The sequence below is a fragment of the Dermacentor silvarum genome, chromosome 1 (assembly GCF_013339745.2).
Source record: "Dermacentor silvarum isolate Dsil-2018 chromosome 1, BIME_Dsil_1.4, whole genome shotgun sequence".
In the NCBI taxonomy this organism is placed as follows: domain Eukaryota; kingdom Metazoa; phylum Arthropoda; class Arachnida; order Ixodida; family Ixodidae; genus Dermacentor; species Dermacentor silvarum.
In genome coordinates, this window is record NC_051154.1 from 380,429,030 (window position 1) to 380,452,306 (window position 23,277).

General features: G+C 45.1%; 2 protein-coding genes across 3 annotated transcripts in view; one reads left to right on the forward strand and one right to left on the reverse strand.

Annotated features, from left to right (window-relative positions):
• Positions 1 to 5,820, reverse strand: part of LOC119437489 (TBC1 domain family member 13) — a 68,057-nt gene extending 62,237 nt beyond the window's left edge. Inside the window, exons 1-2 of the mRNA XM_037704497.2 lie at positions 5,521 to 5,820; positions 3,813 to 3,886 (exon numbers count right to left, since the gene is read on the reverse strand). Of these exons, the coding sequence (XP_037560425.1) occupies positions 3,813 to 3,886; positions 5,521 to 5,540 (94 nt within the window). The 5' untranslated portion in view covers positions 5,541 to 5,820. The remainder of the gene's footprint in view (positions 1 to 3,812; positions 3,887 to 5,520) is intronic.
• A 130-nt stretch (positions 5,821 to 5,950) lies between these two features.
• Positions 5,951 to 23,277, forward strand: part of LOC119437494 (uridine-cytidine kinase 2-B-like) — a 96,260-nt gene continuing 78,933 nt past the window's right edge. Inside the window, exons 1-2 of one of the 2 annotated variants that reach the window (XM_037704500.2) lie at positions 5,951 to 6,370; positions 11,348 to 11,489. In XM_037704500.2, coding sequence (XP_037560428.1) covers positions 6,257 to 6,370; positions 11,348 to 11,489 — 256 coding nt within the window. In that variant the 5' untranslated portion in view covers positions 5,951 to 6,256. The remainder of the gene's footprint in view (positions 6,371 to 11,347; positions 11,490 to 23,277) is intronic. The other variant, XM_037704502.2, reaches the window with a different exon arrangement.

Consider the following 23,277-nt stretch of genomic DNA (forward strand, 5'->3'; position numbering starts at 1 on the left):
TTGATCATGATGCTAACTGCTAGAATAAACAGCCAAAATTTTTGCGGTTTTAAAAAGCTAACGAACAGTCATACGTTTTCATAATTACGAGCTTATGGACCTGAAGGAACAGAGCTTTTTACTTGCATTGATTTTTGCTGCTTCGCTATCTAAAGGACAAACTTCTCTCGGCGGGAAAGTTGAGCAAAGCGGTCAATGACTTCGGACACGTTGATGCCGACGTCTCTGTGGGTGCATAAAGCGCCAGCCTAACCATGCATTCCACAGGCATTGTAGAGCGCAAGTTGTTTTTTTAGTACACTCTTGTTAAAAAATATTCTCTCTGCGCTGGCAATGGTCACTAGAAAGGTGACTAGAATCTGCAGCAGTTTGTACACATTTACATAAAACCTGCAGTCGCAATGAGAGACGGCATCAATGCCGGTGCTAAAATCTAAAATCATTTCTTCGATGTCATTGGCATCCTTGTTTAGGTACCTTCAACAAACAGTAAGCTGTTCGATTCCAGCAATAAACGTCGTTTTGTCAGCAAGTACGGAGAAGCAGCCTGCAGTGTTTACTTTTGCATCTAGGCTTTCTGTGATAATTTCACCACCACAAATTTCTATCATTTGATTTTGTACATCTGGGCTTAAATACGAGGCATTACTGGGGCTACTTGCCAAATGGTTCTTCAGATATGTATCTCCACAATCAGCTCGCACGCGAAAAAGCGCTCTGAAAATACTTGTATTTTCCACGGGGGCTATGCTTAAATCCATAGGGCCACTCTCCCTGTGGCCACGGAGAGCCAGACCTTGTCGCCCGCAAAAAGAATTTCCTCAATAATAGGCCCATTTACTTTCTTCTGTTTTCTCATATTTTACTTTGACTGCCCTGGTCCAGCTGATCGATCAGATTAGGCACGCTTCCTGAAAATGTTTGGAGCAAATTATCAGCTGCTAGCCCACACTCAAGGTGATATTTAGTATTTTCGTGTGTGTGGAAGATTGCGAGCGCGCGTTTTCATTTCTGGAATGGCTTGGACATGAGGGCTCTAGTGCCCCCATGTTGGCCCAAGTTTATAAGAGCATTAACCCTATAAAGTTCCAGAATTGAAAATCTTTTAAAGCATGCGTTTGGAAATGTCAGTGCACCTTTCGCATCAAAAGTTTACGAGAACTTTATATCCATAAAGTTTCGTAATTGAAATCCATGCGCTCCATAGATTCCGTGGCCGCTGCGAGATGCCGCAACGCGCCCGCTCGCTATCGAAAAGCCCTTGAAAGTTTGTGCTCGGATGGGGCTCCTTGCGTTACGTGACTCCAGGTGCAAGGGCATTGCCACGAAATCCAGCCAGAGTTCGAAATGTTCGTGCCGAAATGTTGTTTCGAGCGTGAAAAAGACATTGTAGACAGAATGCAGAATGATTCCCCACGTCAGTGGTAGTTTTGGTGAGCGGTGCATGCCAGCACGAAAAAATTTCGGGGGGGGGGGGGGGGGGAAGGGGCAGAGCGGCCGCGGCGCGGGTCTTCATCTGAGACGCTTTTCACAACCGCGCGCACATCCCGATTATTTTTTCGCCAGTGAGCTGGTCGCCAACAAATTGTCCGTCCATCGCGATGTAGCCGGTGCTCTTCATCTTCGACAGCTTTGCACTGAGTCAAAGCGAAACTACTGCTTTCCGCAACCGTTATCGATGCAATGATGGACGGCGACCTTGCGGTTCAGAAGGCAGGCGGCCGACGCACGCAACAAGTCAAAACGAAACTACCGTTTGCTGCAACAAGTGCGCATGAAACCGCGGTCGCTATCGATGCTATCATGGATGGCAAAGGTACGCAGCTGACACGCGCACCGAATCAAGACGAAACTACTGTTTGCTGCAACCACTGCGGACGAAACTGTGGTGGCTATCGACACGACCATAGATGGCGACTACGCACTTGTGAAGGCACGTGGCTAACCGCCAACACGGTGTTACGTGCGGCGACTAGAGCAAGAATAAAGGCTTTGAGAAACAATTAGACACGAAGCGTTCCGGCGTTGCTGCCAGTCACGTATCGCGTACGATTGCCGCTGAGGACCCTAACGATGCGGACTGCGCCGCTTCGTTTTTGGACGCTAGCGCCGTTTCGACTCTTTTGCGGCACGCAATTGCGGTGCTCCGTGCGTTTATTTTTTATTCCGCCGACCTATACGTCTGTCCGCACGCAAGCGGCACCTACCCTGTCTACAAACGTGAAAAATGCGCATGGTGCTAAGTTATGGCCTCTGAGATTCAAGTGCGAAAGGTTAGGCCCATGGCTGCCCGTTTTCAGAGGTTGAGTGACTACAAGCTGCTTGCGGACTTATTGAGCAGTTCGCGCGTTGCTGTTACGCACTGTGATGTGCTTTTTGACATTCGGGCATGGGTGATGGAGGTTGTGTGGATCAAGCGCACCTCGTGTTTGCCATTTTAGCCACTTGGCGAGTGCGGGACCAAGAAAAATGTATCAGTGGCTTGCGGAACCCCGAGCAGGGGCCTGCGGAACCCACTTGAGAACCCATTTGTAGGGAGTTCTCACCATGGGGCCGTATTCTGAAACGTTCGCCTAGGCGAAATCAGCATGCGCGCTGATTGGCTGGTTGAGCAAATTGAATGACGTCGGGCTCAACCATCCAATCAGCTCATCCAATTTTGCTAAAACAGCCAATCGGCGCACGCCTGAAAGCGAAAAAAGAAATTTCGCCTAGGCGAACGTTTCAGAATACGGCCCATGGTTCTCTAAACTTGACAAAACTCACTGAATAACAGCAAATTCCTAATCTGCTCTGCAGCTGTATGCTTTTCATGATTCTGAAAATGCAAGAAATGTGATGAAACTCCATTTTTCATGAACAGAATTAATTGGCACCCGAAGGCTATATACATGGCAACACAAAATTTTTCAACATACAGACTAGTCCACCAATTTGCACTGAGCCACTAGTTGCCTGGCACAACATTGGTATGAAATGTTGAATGCATCAAAAAAATTAAACTCTCGGGGTTTTACATGCCAAAACCACAATTTGATTATGAGGCACGCTGTTATGAGGGACTCTGAATTAATTTTGACCCCTTGGGGTTCTTTAATGTGTACCCAATGCATGGTACACGGACCCATTTTTGCATTTCACCCCCATCAAAACATGGCTGCTGTGGCCGGGATTTGATCCCGCACCCTGGGGCTTAGTAGCGCAATGTCATAGCCACTGCATCACCACGGCAGGCAATATTGAATGATGATATTCAACTAGCTCTAATGCCACTTTGAGCAAACTACTAAGAATATTAATGGTAAAAATCACCACAGTAACAAAGCATGTTTTACATATGCAGTGTTGTCTCTTTTATTACAATTATCTGTGCTTTCTAAGTTATATACATCTTGTACTTTTTAGTTACTGTATTTAGCTATACTTTTTTAAGTTTTATGTTTCCTGCTACACTTGCCAACTCATGATCGGTCACTATTTTACAGCATAACATATACATATTTTGTGGTTACAGCAACTTGAGCGTTAATGTGAAGAATACTTTCATATTAACATTCAAGTTCAAAGCCCACTCTACAACATAATATACTCACATTTTGTTGTTACAGCAACTTGAATGTTAGTGTGAACAACACTTTCATATTAACATTCAAGTTCAAAACACACTGGCAAAGTCCACTGGCATTCTTGCATCAGATATTCTAACAACAGGCTCTACAGTGGTTCTCCTACCTACAGGATTGATTTTCAAAGAAGTCTCAACAAGATGGTTCCTTATGCAAGCTCTTGTCTGAACCTTGAATTGTACGCACCTTGAAAGCAGAGCTCACGAAGTCTCCGCGTGTCGATACGATCTGACTCCAGGAGCTTCTTCAAGTCATGGACCCTGCATGCATGCGTACAGCGACCAGGATATTGCTAAGGTGCAGTACCATTTTAATAATCTCACTCTGCCAACATGATAACTGCAGCTGAAGAACGCAAGTATGTTACTGGACAAAAATATCACCATCAAGGGCAACAGTAAAATAAAGAGAAATGCAGATTACAGTTGTAATTCAACATAGACTAGAATAAATCAGTGAAGAGTGAAGTCCCCCAGTGCTCAACGGTGATGCAAAAAGTGCCGCCCGCCATGCGATACAGGTATTTGTTTTGAATAGCTGAGCACCGTAAAAGTCATGAATGCATATTTAGCACCATATTTATAATCCTAAGTGTTGGAGGTGCTTATTGCAGCTTTTCAGTAGCATTATACTTAGAAAGTGAAGCATTCCTTTCCTTTTCTGCCACCTAGTGCTCTTAGCATGCAGTAACACTGCATAAGTGCCATTTTTTGTGGGGTTACGCAGCTACACTTAATACCTTCCAGTGTGCTTGCAATATGCCTGCATGTACATGTCTGCGCATAAGCAGTACATTTAACATGTTTGTTATGCAAGTAAAATGATTGCAGTCATAAATACGCAACCGCAGAAATTTTGCCCACTACTTCGGGCAACACACTAGCATGAAATGCCAACAATCCCTTGTACAAGCCATGCCATTGCAGCATATTGTGGCAGGACAATGCCGCAGGCATTTTATTTAAGCAACACATTACACGGAGCAGCATTTTAACAGATGTGTGCATTCCACTATTCAGCACTGACATGTGACAATATGTGCTGAATTGCTAGCACCATTTCATTTGCTTATTTACCTGCCAAAAGCATTGCCTTGTGATCTTCCAAACGCTACCATTTCAAAGACCTCAGCTGCTTGAGTTACGAAAACAAACGCCAGAAAGAAAAGCAACGAGAGTCTCACATGTGCCTCCCCCAGCAGCTGACAGCCAGTTGACAATAGGCGCTCTGTGCGACAGTCCACGTTCTCACGCCGATTGCCGACGAAACCCAATACTCGTGCGCGAAACAACCGAAGCGTCGCGACACCACCTCCAAACACGTTGCATGTAAAGAATAGAACACACAAATTCTCTTTTAGCTGTTCCTTTGTGAAATAGCGGTCGCGGCTAATGCGATGCTTCTAGTATGCTAACTAGTTCACGGGAACGAAGTTAACTTCTCTTATGCTTTTCTTACGTTAATACCAAAAAGTCGACGTATCGCCGCCGGTAATTTAGTTATATATCTTCTAGATGTTTATAAAGTAACATTCTATATGTGCAAATAGCTACCGCTTAACTAATTATAGACCTTAGTGCTGATATAGTAGCCATAAATTAAAGCATCCGATTGCTATCGCCAAAATGATGGGGGTAATGGTTGCATAAAAATGTATAAGCATGCACGAGAAGCCGGTATTTCAGCTTCGTGGTTGGAGAGTTTCTCGAAAGGCGTCCGACTGACCAGTCACGAGGAAAACCGCGCGCTTCATCACGGGGCGTCCAGCGCGACCGCGAAGACGCCCCCCCTCTTTACTTTGCGGCCCCCAGATTACGCGATCCACGATATTGCTCGAGCAGTTGCACATTTTATACATATGTATATATGTGTATACATATACATAGCTACATGCCTTGCCCTGTAGGTGGACATGTCTTCGTCGAGCGGTGTCCGACGGCGGCAGCAAGCAGCACGATCTTCGTCACGACATCGCCGGCGGCTTGCTCGCAATCTCGGTTTCGCCGCCGCAGTTGTCACGGGCCGTCTGGCTCCACCAGCTAGCACGAATACTCGGAGACGTCCACTACCAGCGCGGAAACACGGCGCCAGCGGAGGCCGTAGTACATTTTATCAGCACTACTCGCGCACGGACACCTGCCCAACCGGCAGATCGCCGCGGCGCATCGCCTCGCTGGCTTTCGTCGCGTCCGATCACCTGCTGTGTCGTGCGTGTGGTCTGGATAAATGCGTGAGTTAGTTGAAGCAGTTGAAGCACAGAACACCCATACGTTGAAGCCTGGAACTACAGAAGCACCAACGACCATCATCATCAGCGTTTTACCCACTCTCTCCATTTAGACCTTTATTTTGCCGTCGGCTGTCGCTATAACGAAAGCGGATTATCTGAAAATACTGCTACAGCTGAAACTCAGCGGAACAATTGTCTCCATCCGCACCCGCGCGAACGTTTTGCGATAGCGTAATTCGAGCGCAATTTTCGCCACTCGCTCTTCGCGGACGAATCAGGCATGACACGCAGTTTCGGATCGTAGCTCGTCGCTGAAGCTAGCCGCAGGCGGCAGGAGTCCCGTGGTCAAAAGCGTAGTGCAACTCGATCGCTGCTGACTGCGCTGCGCGCCGAGGAGGCAATGTCCGAAGAATGCGGCTCTGAGCTGAACTCTGCGGGTTACTACAGTTTCAGCGGCTTTGATACCAAGACGCCGTTTCTGATTGGCGTCGCCGGTGGTACGGCATCTGGGAAGGTCAGTGAAAGTGCGTTGCGTCCACTTTTTTCTTCTCTTTTTTTAAAGCGCGCTGATCAAACCGCCATTCAATGTTGACAGTGGTCAGAACATTTCTATCTTTACCAGAGCCCATTTTTGGTGTTAAAGTCTACCAGAATAATAGTTGCGAGTGTTCTTTGCTACCGGAAGGTTAGGTTATAAAATAAAAAAAAAAAAAGACAATAAATCCTGTTACACAACCTGATAAACTAACCGTTTACAAAATACTGGTTTAGCTGGCGGAACGACATTAGTGGGAAGCGAGTTGCTCAGCCACAACATTCAGCAGAGGACAGTTACGTTCATTTTTATGTGTGAAATGTGCCAGCTAGGGCAACAAGAGGGGCGCGATCGAAGCTCGAGTGCTGGATATTTAGTAGGGGTTTCCGAATGGCAAAATTTGCGAATCGAATATGATTATTCGAGGAAAACGGCCTTGCAATATCGAATCGAATACAGAATATTTCTCATTTTTAGTCTGTTTGGCAACCAAATGGTTATTTACGTTATTTGATACATCTGATAAGTATTAACTGGATGTCAGGTCAACTGCGAAGCTCGTAAATGAGACAAAGGAGAGGTGATTGTATTTGATGCACCATGACAATGACCATAAGGAAACAAAAAAACAGCACATCACCACATGCACATAACGTAATGCAGTCCTAATTGAAGGACCTAGCTCCAATACTACAGCCCACCCAGACATTCTTTTAAATTAAATTCAAACGTGGTGAGACTGGCCAAATAATAAATAACTTTGCATAAACTGAGTAAACAAATTCGTTTGCTGCCTAAGGCAAGACATACTTATTTAATGACTGTAAACGATTGTGTGGAAGGAATCTCCTCCATGCGTTTTCTCGGGAACTGGTTCATCTGCGTAGCAATCGGTGTTGTCCTGCAGTAGAATCATTGATTAGAGTCTCCACTCTCATCAGTCTTTCTCCACATAGACTGCAACAACTGTGCTTTGTAGTATCTGAACGGAATGAATATTCGACAGCTTTGAAGAGTGAATACTCGAATATGGGAACTGAATAGTCTTTACTATTCGATTAGTATTCAAAATTTTGAATAGTAGAGATGGCAAGGCATCCATACTGAGCATCCAATACAATACTTAGTTGAATTTACCCGCCGTGGTTGCTCAGTGGCTATGGTGTTGGGCTGCTGAGTGTGAGGTCGCGGTATTGAATCCCGGCCACAGCGGCCGCATTTCAATGGGGGCGAAATGCGAAAACACCCATGTACTTATATTTAGGTGCATGTTAAAGAACCCCCGGTGGTCGAAATTATTCCGGAGTCCCCCACTACAGCGTGCCTCATAATCAGATCGTGGTTTTGGCATGTAAAACCCTATTATTTAATTTTCATATTTTTTTTCTTAGTTGAATTTACATTTTCACCTGGCACTAAAATTTATCAATTTATCTGTAGAGAAAAAATAAAACTTCCGTTGTAATAGACTATGTGAGTGGTCATAGCTCTCATAAAAGGCTGGTTTACCAGGTTTTGTAAAAATAGTTGGGCTGGTTACAATATGGGAACTGCCCAGTTCAGCTAAATTAGGAGCTTCCTAATCAAGGACGAAGATAAAGGAACCTCCTTCTATAGTTGTATTGGAAGCATGTAACCCTTTAGTTCACCCATTTCGCAAGTATGCTGTGAAGTATCTGTTGTTTGAGCTGTCAAATAAAAGCTCCTTCATCATCTAGCCACTCATTTTATTTCATTAAAGTACAGTGAAACATCATTGATAACGTAACTGCTAAAAATGGCCGTGGTTACTGCACCTGAAGATGTGCCAAAAAGGGGCCAGGCTAAAGTTTTTTTTGAAGATCTTACTGGTCAAATCTATAAATGATTCCCACAGACATTCAAAGTTGCTCACTGGAAAGTATCATGTCCAAGCTTTACCCAAACTAAACTGCTTCAAGAGGTTATGCTTCCACATTTGATTAAAAATTCTCTCTCTAAGCTACTGTTTTGTGTAGCACCATTAATGTTTTAAATGCTTAAAACTTCTTATAACAAACTGTTTATGACAGCTATGAGGCTTACATTTTCACATGTTGTGGATTAAGTTGTTTGGTTTGTCTGTATATTGCTTTTTTCAGTGTTTGGCAGTTGTGCCTATTCTTGGAAGTCAGATGCTGTGGCACATTGTTATTTCTTCATGTATCATTGCTGTTCTCAATGTTAATAATTCACAGCTGGGATTGCATTAGCATGTGCATTTTGTAAAATCCTAAGACATGTAGAAGCACAAACTAAAGGCAAGCAAAAATGGGTTGTATACTGCATAGTTTTTTAAAAGTTAAGGTGTCCAATAGCACTTTGCATTCTGGCCGGGACATTCATGAACGCTTTGCAAACAAACAGATATTTCACAGCATACTTGAGAAATGGGTGAACTAAAGGGTTAACTGATTCACCAGGGCCCTAAGCCTATCTCCGAAGAAGGTACTTGGAGACTTAAAAGGACTGCTTACCGCTCAGAACACGTCTTTGAATTGTGGTGGGAATGAGAATATTGTGTGCCACATTGATGGAAATGAGCATGCTTTTGTTCCATAAACAAAGAATTATATTTTTAATTTGGCTCTGAAAGTGATAAAATGACGTGTGGCGTCTCTTGATGGTGAAACAGTGGGCCTATTCGATTATCCTTCCCTGACAGTCCCGGACTGTCCGAGCCACTGCATACTTGGCCCTCATTGGCTGAAAGCACCGCCTCGGGCAGTCCGGGACGGATAATTGAAGAAGGCCCAGTGTAAACCAATCTGTGTGCCATTATGCGACGTAAAACCCCTTCAGGGCGAGTTTTCTTGCTTGGATACGTTGATGCATTGCTTAAAATTGTGTTTTATGCACTTCTAAGTTTTCTGTGTGCCATAGAGTAATTTCCTATTTTCAATTAGTGCACATTGAAAAGTGCAACTGCCTTGGTGCAGGCAAAGGGAGTGGTGCATAAATAGGCCCTCAAATGTGCCCTCTTGACATGGTGACGCGCAACAGTGCAAGTAGCATTGTGCTAGTGATGTGAGGTTTGCTGTCATAGTCAAGATGTTGAAAATGCTTTTCACTGTTAAAGGGACACTAAAGCAACTCAATGAATCAGTTTAGACACATAAAGTGTTTTTTCAAAACTCTGTTGTCTTTATTTTCAAAATAATAGGTTGATTATTGGACGAGAAACTGAAGGTCATAGTTTCAGTTGTTGAACTTTGCGCCGAATCCCCAACGCCGGTACGTCGCTGTAATGCCACAGATTTCAAAGCATTTTTTTTGTATTTAGGCCACGTTGGCCCAGCAAAAGTTGCCGAGACTTGCCATGTTGAATCTTTGGCTCCTTTAGAACAGAAGTCTATCCTTGCCCGCTAAAGAACTAACTAAGCCCTAGAGACATCAAAATCCATGGCATCACAGTGAGCTGGTGTGAAAACTTCAAGGAGGCGTCGCCACCCGTCTTTTGTTATTGCACTTTTTTCTGGCTTACTAAGCGTCTTATTGTGGTGAGAGTGGTGTTTTTGATACTGTAGAAGAGTAGTTTACTGATACAGGAGAAATCATTTTTCTTTTTAGTGTCCCTTTAACATGTGCTGGCATTGTCACAACAACAGTAGGCATTCCTTACCACAATGTACCAGCTGCTGGACTGTCACACAGAAGGCTTGGATTTCGGCAGCAGCGCCAATTAAAAGACTCAGTCTACACAGACTGTGGCTGTAGGAAACACTAATGGCTTAAGTGGCAGATTACATGCTGAGGATGGCATTTAGGGTTATAATTTCAGTGTTTGACACTAAGTAGAAATTTCTGCAGAAACCCTATGCACTTCCGCTTTCTCAATTTTACTGACATGGCATTGTCATCTCAGTAATAAGTGTTGTGGGCGCCCGTACGCAGTTTTAAGTAGAGGCTACGCAGATAGGCAAATTCTGTTTTACAATTTCTATTCACTTTCCAAAGAAATTACTATACTTTTAGACTCTTCGAATGATCGCTTTCACGTGACGTCACAGACCCAGCTTATCACCGTGCTGGTGCACCAGCATGGCGGCTACGACTAAGGTCAGTGCAAGCAATCTTATTGGCAGCTTTCATGTGACATCACAGACCCAGCTTATCACCGTGCAGGTGCACCAGCATGGCAGCTACGATAGTGTCAGTGTAAAGCATCTTATTCATAGCTTTCATGTGACGTCACGGACCCAGCTTATCACCGTGCCGGTGCACCAGCATGGCGGCTACGATGACATCAGTGCTAGGCATCTACTGCATTACAAAATAGCAGGTCCTGAAAAATGATAGACAGACCCTTTAAAGGGGCTCTGCAATACTTTTTATTTATACTCGCAAGCTTCTGAGTACCCTAAATACTTTAATATAACAGCTCTTCTGCAGCCTTTTTTGGTTTCATTTCTATTGTGTCTTGACATCATGATGCTGAAGGTGGTAACGTGGGAGCAGGTCATTGCAATGCTTTGATGCTTTCTCTGGGCTTTCTCAGTCATCTGCTATGCTGCTCTGCTACATTGGGTCTCACTACGAGTAGTGCCATAGTAGGCAACCAAGCAAATCACAGCGAGTGCCAAAACATTGCAATGTTCTGCTTCCATGTTACCATCTTCTGCTTAATGATGTCATGACACAGTAACTTCCTGGAAGAGAAAACCAAAACTTGCTGTAGCAAAGCTATAGTAATTAATTATTTAGGGCACTCTGAGGATTGCCAGTGTCTTTTATGGGGTTCAGATGTCTAGGACCTTCATTTAATGCAATAAAGTAATACTAGTTGAAAATATGATGTCAGTTTTCCTTGGAGCTATGTGCCTAAGTTGTACGGATATTGTTCACTAGCCAGTGAGTTCAATCACTTTTCATTTCTTTTTCATTGCCAGTTATTATTCTCCCAGCTGTCTTTTTCTCTGTTTTTGGAAACTCATGCAGACATCGGTATGCCGCAAAATCATGTCGCGGGTGGGGCAGGAGGGCCAAGTGGTGTGCATCCATCAGGACAACTTCTACAAGGGACTGTCGCCACTCGAACGGGATCGGGCCAACAGGGGCCTCTTCAACTATGACCATCCAGGTGAGCCCACTGCTGGTCCTGGAACAGAGCACAAATAAAGCCAAAGATGGGGTCCTTTGTACAAGTATGTACATGCGGGGTCTGCAAGCACGTGCCAGACTGCATTCTTGCACCCTTTAACGAAGGAAGCCCCTTCTGTCGAGACATGGCATTGCATATGTGTGTCCTTTCTTGCTTCTGTGCCTGCCCATATGCCCACTTCTTGCCAGCCTGCTGTTGGAATCGAGATAATTGCAGAAGCTTAGGCTAAGAGAGCGGTGTCTGTTTCGGTTATTTTTACGTCTGACCATGCACTGCACACTCTGCCGGCCGAAATGGACAGCACTCTCCCAGCGTAATCTTATTTCCAATTATGGGCCGCCACACGAGCGTGAATACGCAATGCTATGTCTCAACAGAAGGCACTTGCTTTGTGCAAGGGTGCAAGCGTGCAGTTTGGCACATGCTCGTAGATCCCGTATTTTGTCTCCACCTGTTCAGGCCATTTCCATGCTAACTTATTGACAAAGAATAGCACGAAAAGCAAGGGACAAGACAGAAACACGTCATGAGTGCAGACTAGCAACTGTGGTTTGTTGTCAGAAACACGAGCGTACATTTGAACCACAGTTTAATGAGACGGTATATAACGAAATAATTGATATAACAAATTAAATGCAATTCCCCTTGAAATCCCCACAGAGATCCACGTATTTACGACCTCATTTTAAGTAAAATTGTTCTCTGAATGGATATAATGAACTAGATTCATCTCTAAAACCAAAAATACTGACTCTTCCGCACTGAGCATATCACTTTCCGCCGGGTTCCACACTCATTTGGCAAGGCAGTTAAAAAGTCCCTTGTCGAATACGTCGTAGAGCAACACTGGTCTTCCTCACTGCCGTGCGTAGCTGCGTACACGGTCTCGTATCGTGCACAAGCAGCGCTTCTTTCTGATCTTATCTCCGAGGTCACAATCTCTGAAGCCACACCTAGCTACGCTGCGCCATGTATCGATAAAGATGCTTGCTCGCGGCATGTTAAACACCAGTGGCTCCACTTTCCTGTCTCACTGTGGCACACCGCGCTGGCTGACGCAGCTAGGTGTGACCTCCGAGATTGCGCCAAGCCAGCGCGCTTACACAGCGGACCTACGATGCTATGAGAGAGCAGCGGATCAGATAGTTTAAATTTCACGGGACAAACGCGTCCGTGTACATGACCAACTGTGTCTGGTGCTGTGCCAAGCTCTGTCGGCCGTATACTTTGACAAGTTCACGAAATCTTGCGAAAGTGAAACTATCTCTGAAAATCATAGAGGTTGCCCGAAAATACCGCGCCAACTGCAAAGTCAGCACACCGTGTTGTGCACACGTGCTGCTCAAACACAATGAACGGAGTTTGTTTGCATCGCAGCATGCTAGCTATGTGCTAACTGTTCCCTTCGACCGCGTTGCTGTTTCATCATCATCATTTATGGACCCTTAAAGGCTCCTGTTGGGGTATTACATAAGGGGGGAGCATACATAAGAAAAAGGAATGCAGAAACAGCCATTTCGAAATAAGTAATAAAAGAAAATTTGGTGGTTTCATGAGAATATGAGCGAGCCAAGTGGAAGTGAAAGACCATCACATTGGAACATGGGGACGCTGTCGTAACGGCTGTTCCGTTAGGTGCTAAAAAAATCAGGTGTTGCATACACCAGAGTTGGGATCTTTTGCGGTTGTTTTACTAAAGGGACTGACAACACATTTTTATGGTACCCATTTCCTTTAGTGCAATGGAAAGCTTATCAGTCAAGAGTGTCCAGTCATGCAGTGTTAACGCACAAAACACTGCGTAACATTTATCAGAGTTTTTAAAATCTACAATGTGGATGTGTTGGTTCACTGGAAGCATGCTGGAAACAGTGATAGGTGAGTGCAATAGTAATTATATGGTAGGCAGTCCACATGTGTGGCCGTAGGTGGGAATAAGTATTACAGTAAAACCTAGATAATTTGAACTCGGTTAATTCGAAGAATTTGAGCGGTCCCGTTATTTTTTATTTTTCAGCACAGCGCATACAAAGGTACGAGCTGTGTTGCAGATCGCTTTCAAGATACGGTGTGCCCGACCGCCCGGCGCCGCGCAAAATTGCTCACAGACACGTGCTCACAGAGCAGAAGCCACAACCCCTCCCTCCCTCCCGCTCTGCCTTCCCGCTTTCCTCCTTTCGCGTGGGAGATTGCGTCGCCAGTTCCCCTTGCGCTTGGTTGCAAGATACGCATTTGGAGCCGCAGCAAAGCGTCGCCCCCCCCCTCCCTCCCTCCCTCTTTCCCTCCCATACGCCCACGGCCTTTGGCGCGACGGTGGAAGTCGTGTTTGTGCTCCGCTCCGCTGGTGTGTTCGCTCTCCGTGAAAGCGCGCATCCCCCGCGCGTTTTCACGCGCACATACGGCGCGCCGGCGACGATTTCATCGCCCTTGGACTTTATACGGAACCTCGCGATGGCGGCGGCAGAAATCCGCTTGAAGTGTCCATATAGCTGCTATCGCAATAAAAAAAACATCCCACAACCAATGGTTATGACAATAGTGCTGACCGCATATACTAGAAAAAAAAAAGAAAAAGTGCAGTACTCTGGAACATTTTGTCAGCCAAGGAAGGCGGGCGTGGCCTCCGAGACTGGAGGATGGCGCGAGCTCTTTATTGATATCGCCCACCTCCCAATCTTGGAGGCCATAGAGCGAGCCACTGGAATCCAAGCCAGTGCAAAATCCAACATAGCGTCCTCCAAGATTGCGTAGCGTGACTAGGAACGAGCGATTTAGTCCAGAGAATCGAACTTTGGGGTCTCAATTCGTCTGAAAAATTGAGTGCGAAAATGCATGGGGGAACTCAATGGGAACCCTGACGGTGCATTTTTGAAAGCCGGAATATCCAGCAAGTTTAAATATTTGGAGTCAGGCACCCTCACGCCCGCTTTAGCAGCAGTTATAGATTCTGCGAACATCATCCGCAACTTTGTTGTGTGCAGTGCGGGTGATATTTATATGCTACGTGTTGTGAGGCAGCTGGAGAGCATGGCACTTGGGGCGGCGAACTACCGCGCCAAGTATCCCGCATCAGTGTTTACTTCGAGTAATCTTTCTCGGACATGGAAAATAAAGGTGATTTCTTTTTGCGGCAAGTTTTTGCTTATTTTCTTTTTTTTATTCATTTCGGTTAATTCAAAAATCTGCTTAACTCGAAGAATTTTGATAGTCCGGCGGCCTTCGAATTATCGAGGTTTTACTGTATATTGTTTATCAAGCTGGATGTTCCTGTGATTTGTGTTCTCCAAAGCGGCAAATTATTTCTACCATAATATCTACGTGCTTTCATGGTTTTCTTTCCAACAGTTTTGGTCATTAACAAGTCAAGGGTGTTTTTTAAGTCAAGCCAAGTTAAGTTATCGAAAGCGAAACGACGCTATTACGCGTGTGCGCTTTTGATGTCCCAAGCATGTCGTCTCTTGAAGGCCTGAGCGAGCTGAAACAATGGATTTTAGCTTGCATGTGGGCTCAGAATTTCGCGCGTGGGCAACAGCACTCGTGTGGCGCCGCCATGCGTCGCAGGACGCGAGGTCCACTCGTTAGCGTGGACTTTTTTACTTCGTAATACACATAGAATAAAGCGCACATGGATAATAATATAAGAAATTCAATTTTAAGCAATAAGTATGCAGTATTTAATAACAGCTGACTTAAGTATAGTAATCTTATACTACAACCAAAGTACGAAGGCTTCACTGCCAATTCGCGCCACTTACTGGTTTTCGTGGCTTACTTAATAATTATATAGATTATAGTTCTTACTTAAACCGCAAATGGCGTGCTTGAATTCTATCACTATAAATCATGGTCTTCTCATATTTATTGACGTCTCACAACACATTCTGGCAACACAAAAAAATGTTATTGCATATGCGGCCACATAGCGGTTTGGCGGGCTGCAGAGGTGTAGTCTTTTTTGCATGTTTGCAAACTGGGCTAACCATTTGGCATATACTGCAATAAAGGGCAATAGCAATGGCTGACATTTTCATTCTTTGCAAAGTAGGTGCAAGTTAAATGATGGCTGCTCTTTGAAAGAAGCTCTGTGGTTCATTAAGCAGTTATTCAAGTGCTGTCTAGTTTGAATAACAGCTGTGATGCTGCATAAGACTGTTTGTGATGCTGCAAAAGTTGATTATTTAGTCTCTAATATTTTAAGTTTTTTGCACAGGTGTGTGCTATGTTTGCATTCGTGTTTCTAACAATAAACCACAGTGCGCTCGTGTCGCATTTCTTTCTTGTCATTTGTTTATTGCGCTGTTCTTTGTCCGTATTGAATACCAACTCGCCCAGCATTCAGTACTTATAACTTTGCGAGTACTGCTTCCCTTGAAATGATCACTCCCTAATAAGAATAATTTCTTATTGTTGTGCGTGGTAGCTCTAGTCTAGGCTAATGCACACGGGTAGTACCAGGCATGGCTGCAGAACTGTTCTGCTGCTTACAAACAGGCTCCTCCATGTTGACTAAAAAAAAGATTTTTCTTTCTCTTGCTTCGAGTGCATCAAGCTGTCATAGAGCTGCTTTTAAAGTGGTGCTTTCTTTGCAGGGGGGGGGGGGATAGGTTATGATGCTGCGGGGGTTGAACTGTGAATGTGGTGTCGATTGATTGATTGTGTTCATGACACCTTAAACCTCGCCGCAGCAGATGCACACCTGCATTAGTTTGTCACTGCAGAAGGATGCACTGTTGCGTGTGTTACACTGGCGCTCTGGCTTGGCTCATTGTTTACCTACGGCCACTGAATAAAAAAGCACACAGTGCGGCTTGCCACGGGCGAAGAAAATGGCGTGAATGCACCTAGCTGGCACGGTGCCACTGAGCTAGGATGATTGGCTGGGATTGGCTTCAAAAAATCGCTAGGAATGCTGTTGCTCGTAGACGCTGATGTACCCAACCCCCGCCAGGTAGCACCGTTCGGGTCAGTGCAGCAGCCGTGAATGCAACTAAAGGCGCTCACTGCTCACTCCGATTGCAGCCCACCTAACGAAGCAGCCCGCAACTTTTTTTATCCAGTGTCTGTAGTTTAACACTATAGATATGACTCTAAATGGAGTTGCTCATTGACACAGCATGTAAAAAGCTGGTTTAGCCAGAGGACGAGAAGCTTGATGGCAGTGAGAGGTGGCCAAAACAGTCAAACGAGGAGCTTCCCTCACTTTGACAATCATCATCAATGGTTTATGCATAACTTCTTCCCTCTCCCCTCATGTTCCTCCTAGAATTGGATCTAAACTTTATTCTTTCTCATTGTACTTGACCTTATTAAACATTGTAAGTTGGCACTGCCTCAGTGCGGCAAGGTAGTGGCATTTCAATGCTTCTGCAAAAACTCCCTTCATTAGGCTGCACAATTAGGCAGTAAACCTGGCTCGTTAGCAATGACTCATTTTTATTGCACCGCATGATGCCTTCTTGATTTGCAACTAAGCAGGTAAAGCATCCAGAAAGTGCACAGACTCATTTGAAAAGCCAAGATGAGGACTCGCGGGGTTGAGCTAGTTGGCATGAACTCATACCAGTACATAAAAATGCAAGAATACACCGATGATGGCATTATCGTCGGTGCCTTCTTGCCTTTCATGTCTGTTGGCACAGTTGTGTAGAAAACAGGAGCATCGACCGTATAAATAATTGCTTGAAAGGAACAAAAGATGTTTCAGTTTCCATATGGGGGAGCCCTGTTCATAGCAACGGCTCTCAGCTCCCGCAGGGGAGCTGAAATGTCTTGTTTCTTTTGAAATTTTATTTCTGTTGTTGGTGTTCATGTTTTTTACAGAACTGTGCCCTGATCATCCCTAACCAGACGAGTTTTCGTCAAACCCTACATTTCTTTTATGTGTGTTTTGCTCCGTATGTCTACAAGTTCATAAAACAAAAAGCACATGAGAAAGGAAAAAGTAAACATAGAAGAAGCAGTGTAATGGCACGTAGCACTTTTTTATGGGTCAGTGAAACAAAAAGCAGACTTTTTGTCAGAGTAGCTGATAGCTTGAGGGTGAAAAAAGTTTGTTGGTAGTGATGGTTGGTAGGTCTTAATCTTATGAGCGTGAAAATTGATATCTTTTCTTGCAACTACTTGTCTAGCAGAGACAGGTACTAGCAGTTGCCTTTCAGAAGCATGCTCCACACTGGAGTATATCTCTATAACGCTTCCAAAGTCTTGTCCAGTTTTTCAAGGTGTAGATTTATATGGTGTTGCACTTCTCAGTGCTGTCTTCCTAAGTGCTCAAAATAGTATAGAGCTCTTTGTGAAGATAAAGGGTCCAAGTTTTGAGCCGGTGATCATCGGGGCCCATATTCTCAATATCACTGCCACAGATACTTGCACAATGAAAAATCAAGCATGACGTCTTACTGCAGTGTCAAGATATTGATCTCATGGCTTGACCCCCTGGTCAAGGCACTCAACAAGTGTGGGACATGAAAGTAATCTGGCGGAAATGTGCCGGTCCATGAGCATTTTCGTCGCGGCCACTTCCATTTGTTCGGGCTACTTGCTGCATGCTCGAAGGGATATGCCCCATAGGGGATGTACCCAGCAGGGATGGAAGCGCTGTGCCTATTGCACTAACCTGCACGAAACCTTCGAGCTGCACCAGCCAGCACCGAAATTCAAATTTCAAATGAAGTATTTAAATTGAGCTGAATGTGCGCATTCACTGACAGCTACACAGCCATAGCCTGTGTGTAGTTGCTGCTATTCTGAGCATCGTTGAATTCCACCATATTGTCAGGTGTGATATGCCCAGAGTGCTGCGATGGCCACTCTGATTGGCTCCAAATGCCGCCATTACATAATTTGACGATGTCCAGAATAGCACCCCTGGACTCCAAGCCTAGGCAGTCAGTTTCAGCTGTGGCATCTGGAGTGTGGGCGATAGGTGGCACATTGTAGCTTGGCTGTAGGAAAATGAAGAATGCATTACCCATGTTTGTAATTCTTGTGCATTCGTGTAATATGCGGACCATGCAGTTGAAGATTGAACTGGGCTCTTTTTATGGGGCAGCCTTGATGAAAAACTGCACTGTCCATTGAGCAAATAAGTCATACATATATGGTCTGTTCAGCGTGTCGCTCATTTTAGTTATACCAACGTCGATGACCATGAGCAACCGTCGTGCATATGGAAGCTGCACACGCTAGCACAACGCGAAAGACGAAGCACGTAACTGACACACTAATACAACGCGCAAGACAAAGCACGTAACTGAATCGTCACCGAGTCAAATCAGCGCATACAGCGCGTCGTAATTGCAGCCTCCGCGATCAACTTCAGAAACATTTTCAGAGCTAATTGCGGAGGCCACGCTCCGCTGTGCTGAGTACGGTGAACGCCACCTGGCGTTGGTAGTGCTTCTTGATGCCAGCGTCCCTTCGAATGCTGGCATCGAGGTGTCGTAGTGCTGAGACCACCGAAGCGTTCACTGTCGGTGCGCGTTAGTGTCATAATGCAGTACTTCTCTTTTCTGCTCGTAGGCGGCGGCACCGCCCCGAGCAAGAGCGCGGGTACACGGAGGAGTGTTAGATATATAAGGCGCGTCTGTGTAGCTCTCTGCGAATGCGTTTGTGGCGCAATGGGTTAAACGCTCGGCGATCTATCGTCGCGGACCGAGAGGTCGTGGGTTCGATTTCCAAATTTTGCATGTTTGTGGAACTTTTTCTTCTGGTTTCTTTCTTTGTATTATGTTCTATGACGTATTTCCGTGACGGAAATACGTCAGTGAAGTCTTGGTGGACCCCGGCATAAAACACTTTCGTGTTAAAAAGGGGTCAGGCAAGGAGACACAATCTCTCCAATGCTATTCACTGCGTGCTTAGAAGTATTCAAGCTATTAGACTGAGAAGGCTTAGGAGTAAGGATCATTGGTGAATATCTCAACAACCTTCAGTTTGCAGATGACATTGTCCTGTTGAGCAACACTGGTGATGAATTGCAACAAATTATTGAGGACCTTCACCGAGAAAGTGTAAGAGTAGGGTTGAAGGTAATAATGCAGAATGCAAAGGTAATGTTCAATAGCCTGGCAAGAAAACAAAAATTATTATTGCCAGTCAGCCTCTAGAGTCTGTAAAGGAGTACGTTTATCTAAGTCAATTACTCACAGGGGATCCTGATCATGAGAAGGAAATTTACAAAATAAAAATGGGTTGGCATGCGTACAGCAGGCATTACCGAATCCTGACTGGAAGCTCACTACTTTCATTGAAAAGAGAAGTGTACAATCATTGCACTCTACCGGTGCTAACATATGGGGCAGAAACTTGGAGGCAAGCAAAGAAGCTCGAGAACAAGTTAAGGATCGTTTAAAGAGCAATGGAAAGAAAAGTGTTAGGCGAAATTTTAAGAGACAGGAAGCTAGCGGTGTGGATCAGAAAGCAAATGGGGGTAGCTGATATTCTAGTTGACATTAAAAGAAAAAATTCAGAGCTCTCCCCCTGTCGATGAAATGGGGGTAAGCAAAACTTATGACAAGAGGACGCTGTCACAGGTGTTCCGCTTCGTTTGCCCTAAACTCAGGGTCAGCAGCTCTTGGCTAATGTTTAGCCTCAACATCGCGCTCCTGCAACTCGGGGTCTACGGCTCTTCGCTGACGTTTTGCCTGGGCTTAGGAAGCCCTCATGCTAGAATCGGCATGTCGATGACGAGCCCTTTCCCGAGTGAGTTTGCGGTGACGGCGCTCAAATGCAAGCTGCTCCTAGGCCGAACGCACCACACGATGCCTTCCCATCCGGTTGCCGAAACTGATCTGAGGCGAGGGAAGCCCGGTGGAGCACACGCCAACCCCATTTCCTTCCCTCTCCCTCCCAGCAACACACCAAATGACCCTGATTGGTCGCGCGCGTCTCGTGATTTGGCGCTGGCGTAGCTTTCCCCGCACCTGCTCTTTCCTTTCTTCTTTCTTTCCTTTCTTCTTTCTTTCCTTATTTCTTGTCCCTGGCTCATACCCGCATATGCCTGGCTCATACCTGCATATCCAATGTGGGTATGCGCCACACGTGACTTTTTGCGTGACTACGCCGCCACTGTAATCTGTAATGCAGAACAAGCTTCGCTTGAAAAAATTTTGCTGTGCTGGCCATGTAATGTGTAGGGCAGATAAACGGTGGACCATTATTGTTACAGAATGGTGCCAAGGGAAGGGAAGCGCAGTCAAGGACAGCAGGAAATTAGGTGGGGTGATGAAATTAGGAAATTTGCAGGCACAAGTTGGAATCGGCTAGCGCAAGACATGGGTAATTAAGGTTCAATTTCAGTTCTCAACTTTCGGTTTTATTAGTCAACTTCAGCAACCAAGTGGCAGTAATAAAAAGTCTGAGAAAACACTAATGGCAGAAACTGCCCTCGCGGCAACAATGTTGATGTCGTGACTTGCACAAATCGAGCCTGGAAAATTCAATAAATGAGCATTAGGTGTCTAAAATATGTGTCGTAGTTGTAGTACATCAGGTCTTTAGTGCCTGTGGCAGTGGCATCAATAAATAAGTGCGTGTCTGAAAAATTAGTCTGTGACTGTATAGACCATGATACATATTAGGTGTGTATGCAGTGTGAAATGCCAGTGATCTTTCTTCTCCGTCTTTCTTTGTAAAAAAAATATCAGTATTTTTTTCCTTTCAAGGGATCTGGAAAACTGGTAAACATACAATGATCAAGTAACTTCACATATAATTTGCGTCGTGTTTAACGGCTGTCCGAGTAAAATGTCACCGAGAATAAAAAAAATATCAAGGACAGCACTCACTCTATATTGATGGGCGTTGTTCATGCTCATCATAGATGTTTTGTTAACTCTTTCAGCGTCACTGACCTACCGGTACGTTTCTGCACTTCTGTCCCACCATGTTCCTTTTCATATTTCTTTTTGTCAGATAGGAATCTGAGGGCCACAGCAAGCTAGCATTTGCCATTATCCGTGTAATTTTTAATTTATCCGCAACCAAAATAAACTGTTACCTTCATTTTATAATATCCAAGAAAAAAACGCTGGGTGTACATCACCTCCCAAAAAACCCAACACCCACAGGGTTATTTTTGTACTAATAATTATTTAGTTATAATTAGCTTTTATTAACGAACTTTATCAATGTGATGTCAATGTATAAGTTGTGAAAGATGCCGAGAAATGACCATAAAGGCATTTAAAACAAAATCTATAGGCTTTGTGCGGTCCTTTTTTTCTCTTATGAAATTTAAAAGAACGAAAGAATATGCTGTCACAGTGTGTTTGCGCACCTGGGACCGCAGTGGTCTCAAATGTACACGTTGTCAACTACGGGCCTAGTTCATTGCATTGCGAACTAGTGGCTGCGTTCTTTCTCTGACGCATCACTTACTTTCAGCTTTTACCTTTGGTCCTTGTAAAACGCAAAGCCGTTGTTTGGACGTGCGTAAGATGCGCAGCGCACTAGATGACAATGTTTACATTTCAGCCTGCTGATATCACTGACACAGTGGTGCATTATCACGTGGTATTTTTAAAACTTTTTCCAAGCTCCCACTATTTTCTTGTTGGGTTGCACTGATAGCGGTTATTTCTTACATCCATCACAACCTTTGTAATGATACTACATCAATGAAGTTGGTTATTAAAACTTCACTAAATAAATCTGAATATAATTTATTTGTGCAAAAAATACACTTTTGACTACCATGAACACCACCATCAACATGGAGTGAGTGCCGTTCCCGTAAAGCCCGACGTTTTTTTTTTTTTTTTCTTGGCTACAGTTAGTTGCCACAGACAATATGTACAGTAAAAGCTCAATGATATGAATCTCACGGGGTCACGAAAAATATTCGTATTAGCCGAAATTCGTATCATCGAAACAATTAAAATTACTGTCGAAGCTCGATAATTCGAACTCGAAGGGGCCCGAAAATTTGTTTGAATTAAAAGGACGTATTTTTGAAGTATTCGTGCACCATAGCACGATGCACGGACGGTGCGAGTCGTGAAATATCGCGGCGCACAAGCGCATAGCAAGCGCGGGCCACGAAACTGCCCACACCGGCTAACGGTCGCTTCCCGATAACGACAGAAAACGAAGCTTCAGGGAGCGAGCGGGCGGCGCCGGCACACGGGTGCGCGCGGAGACCGTCGAAGGTGAGGGAGGAGGGCGGCAGGGAAGCGGATTTGGCCGCATCAACTCCGCCGCTTCAGTGGCTCCCCTCGCCCTCCCTCTCAACTCCCTCGTAGCTCTCTCACCTTCGACTCCGTGCGCACATCTCCGTGCGCGCCCGCCGCCATGCTGGCGCAGCTGAAGTTTCGTTTTCTGCCATTATCGGGAAGCGGGTGTGGCAGTTTCGTTGGCCCGACTGTGCCTCCGCCGCTGCTTCCCTCTGCGCTGCTGCCGCAACGTGCAAGGTCAACATGTGACTAGAAAATAGAGGAGAAGGGTTCACTGCCATTTTATCCGCGTGGCTGAGACGTCGGCACTAGTGTGTGCTAGAATACGGTTGTCTAGAACACTCTAGTCGGCACGTACACGCTTGTTCCGGCGCGATGCAGAAACGGTGACCTTGCAATTTGATAGAGAGGGAAATTTCCGCCGCGGGTTCTTTCTTTTTTCTTTTTTTTTCCGTTCCTTCGCGCGCGGCATTGAGGGGTCTCTCCTGAGCTTTTGCTCTATGGCGGTGTCGGAGCAATGCCGGTCGGAGGCGCCCCCGCGTTATTTGGCGCGCTGCTAAGAGCATTGTCGGTGTGCGGTATGTTCGAAATAA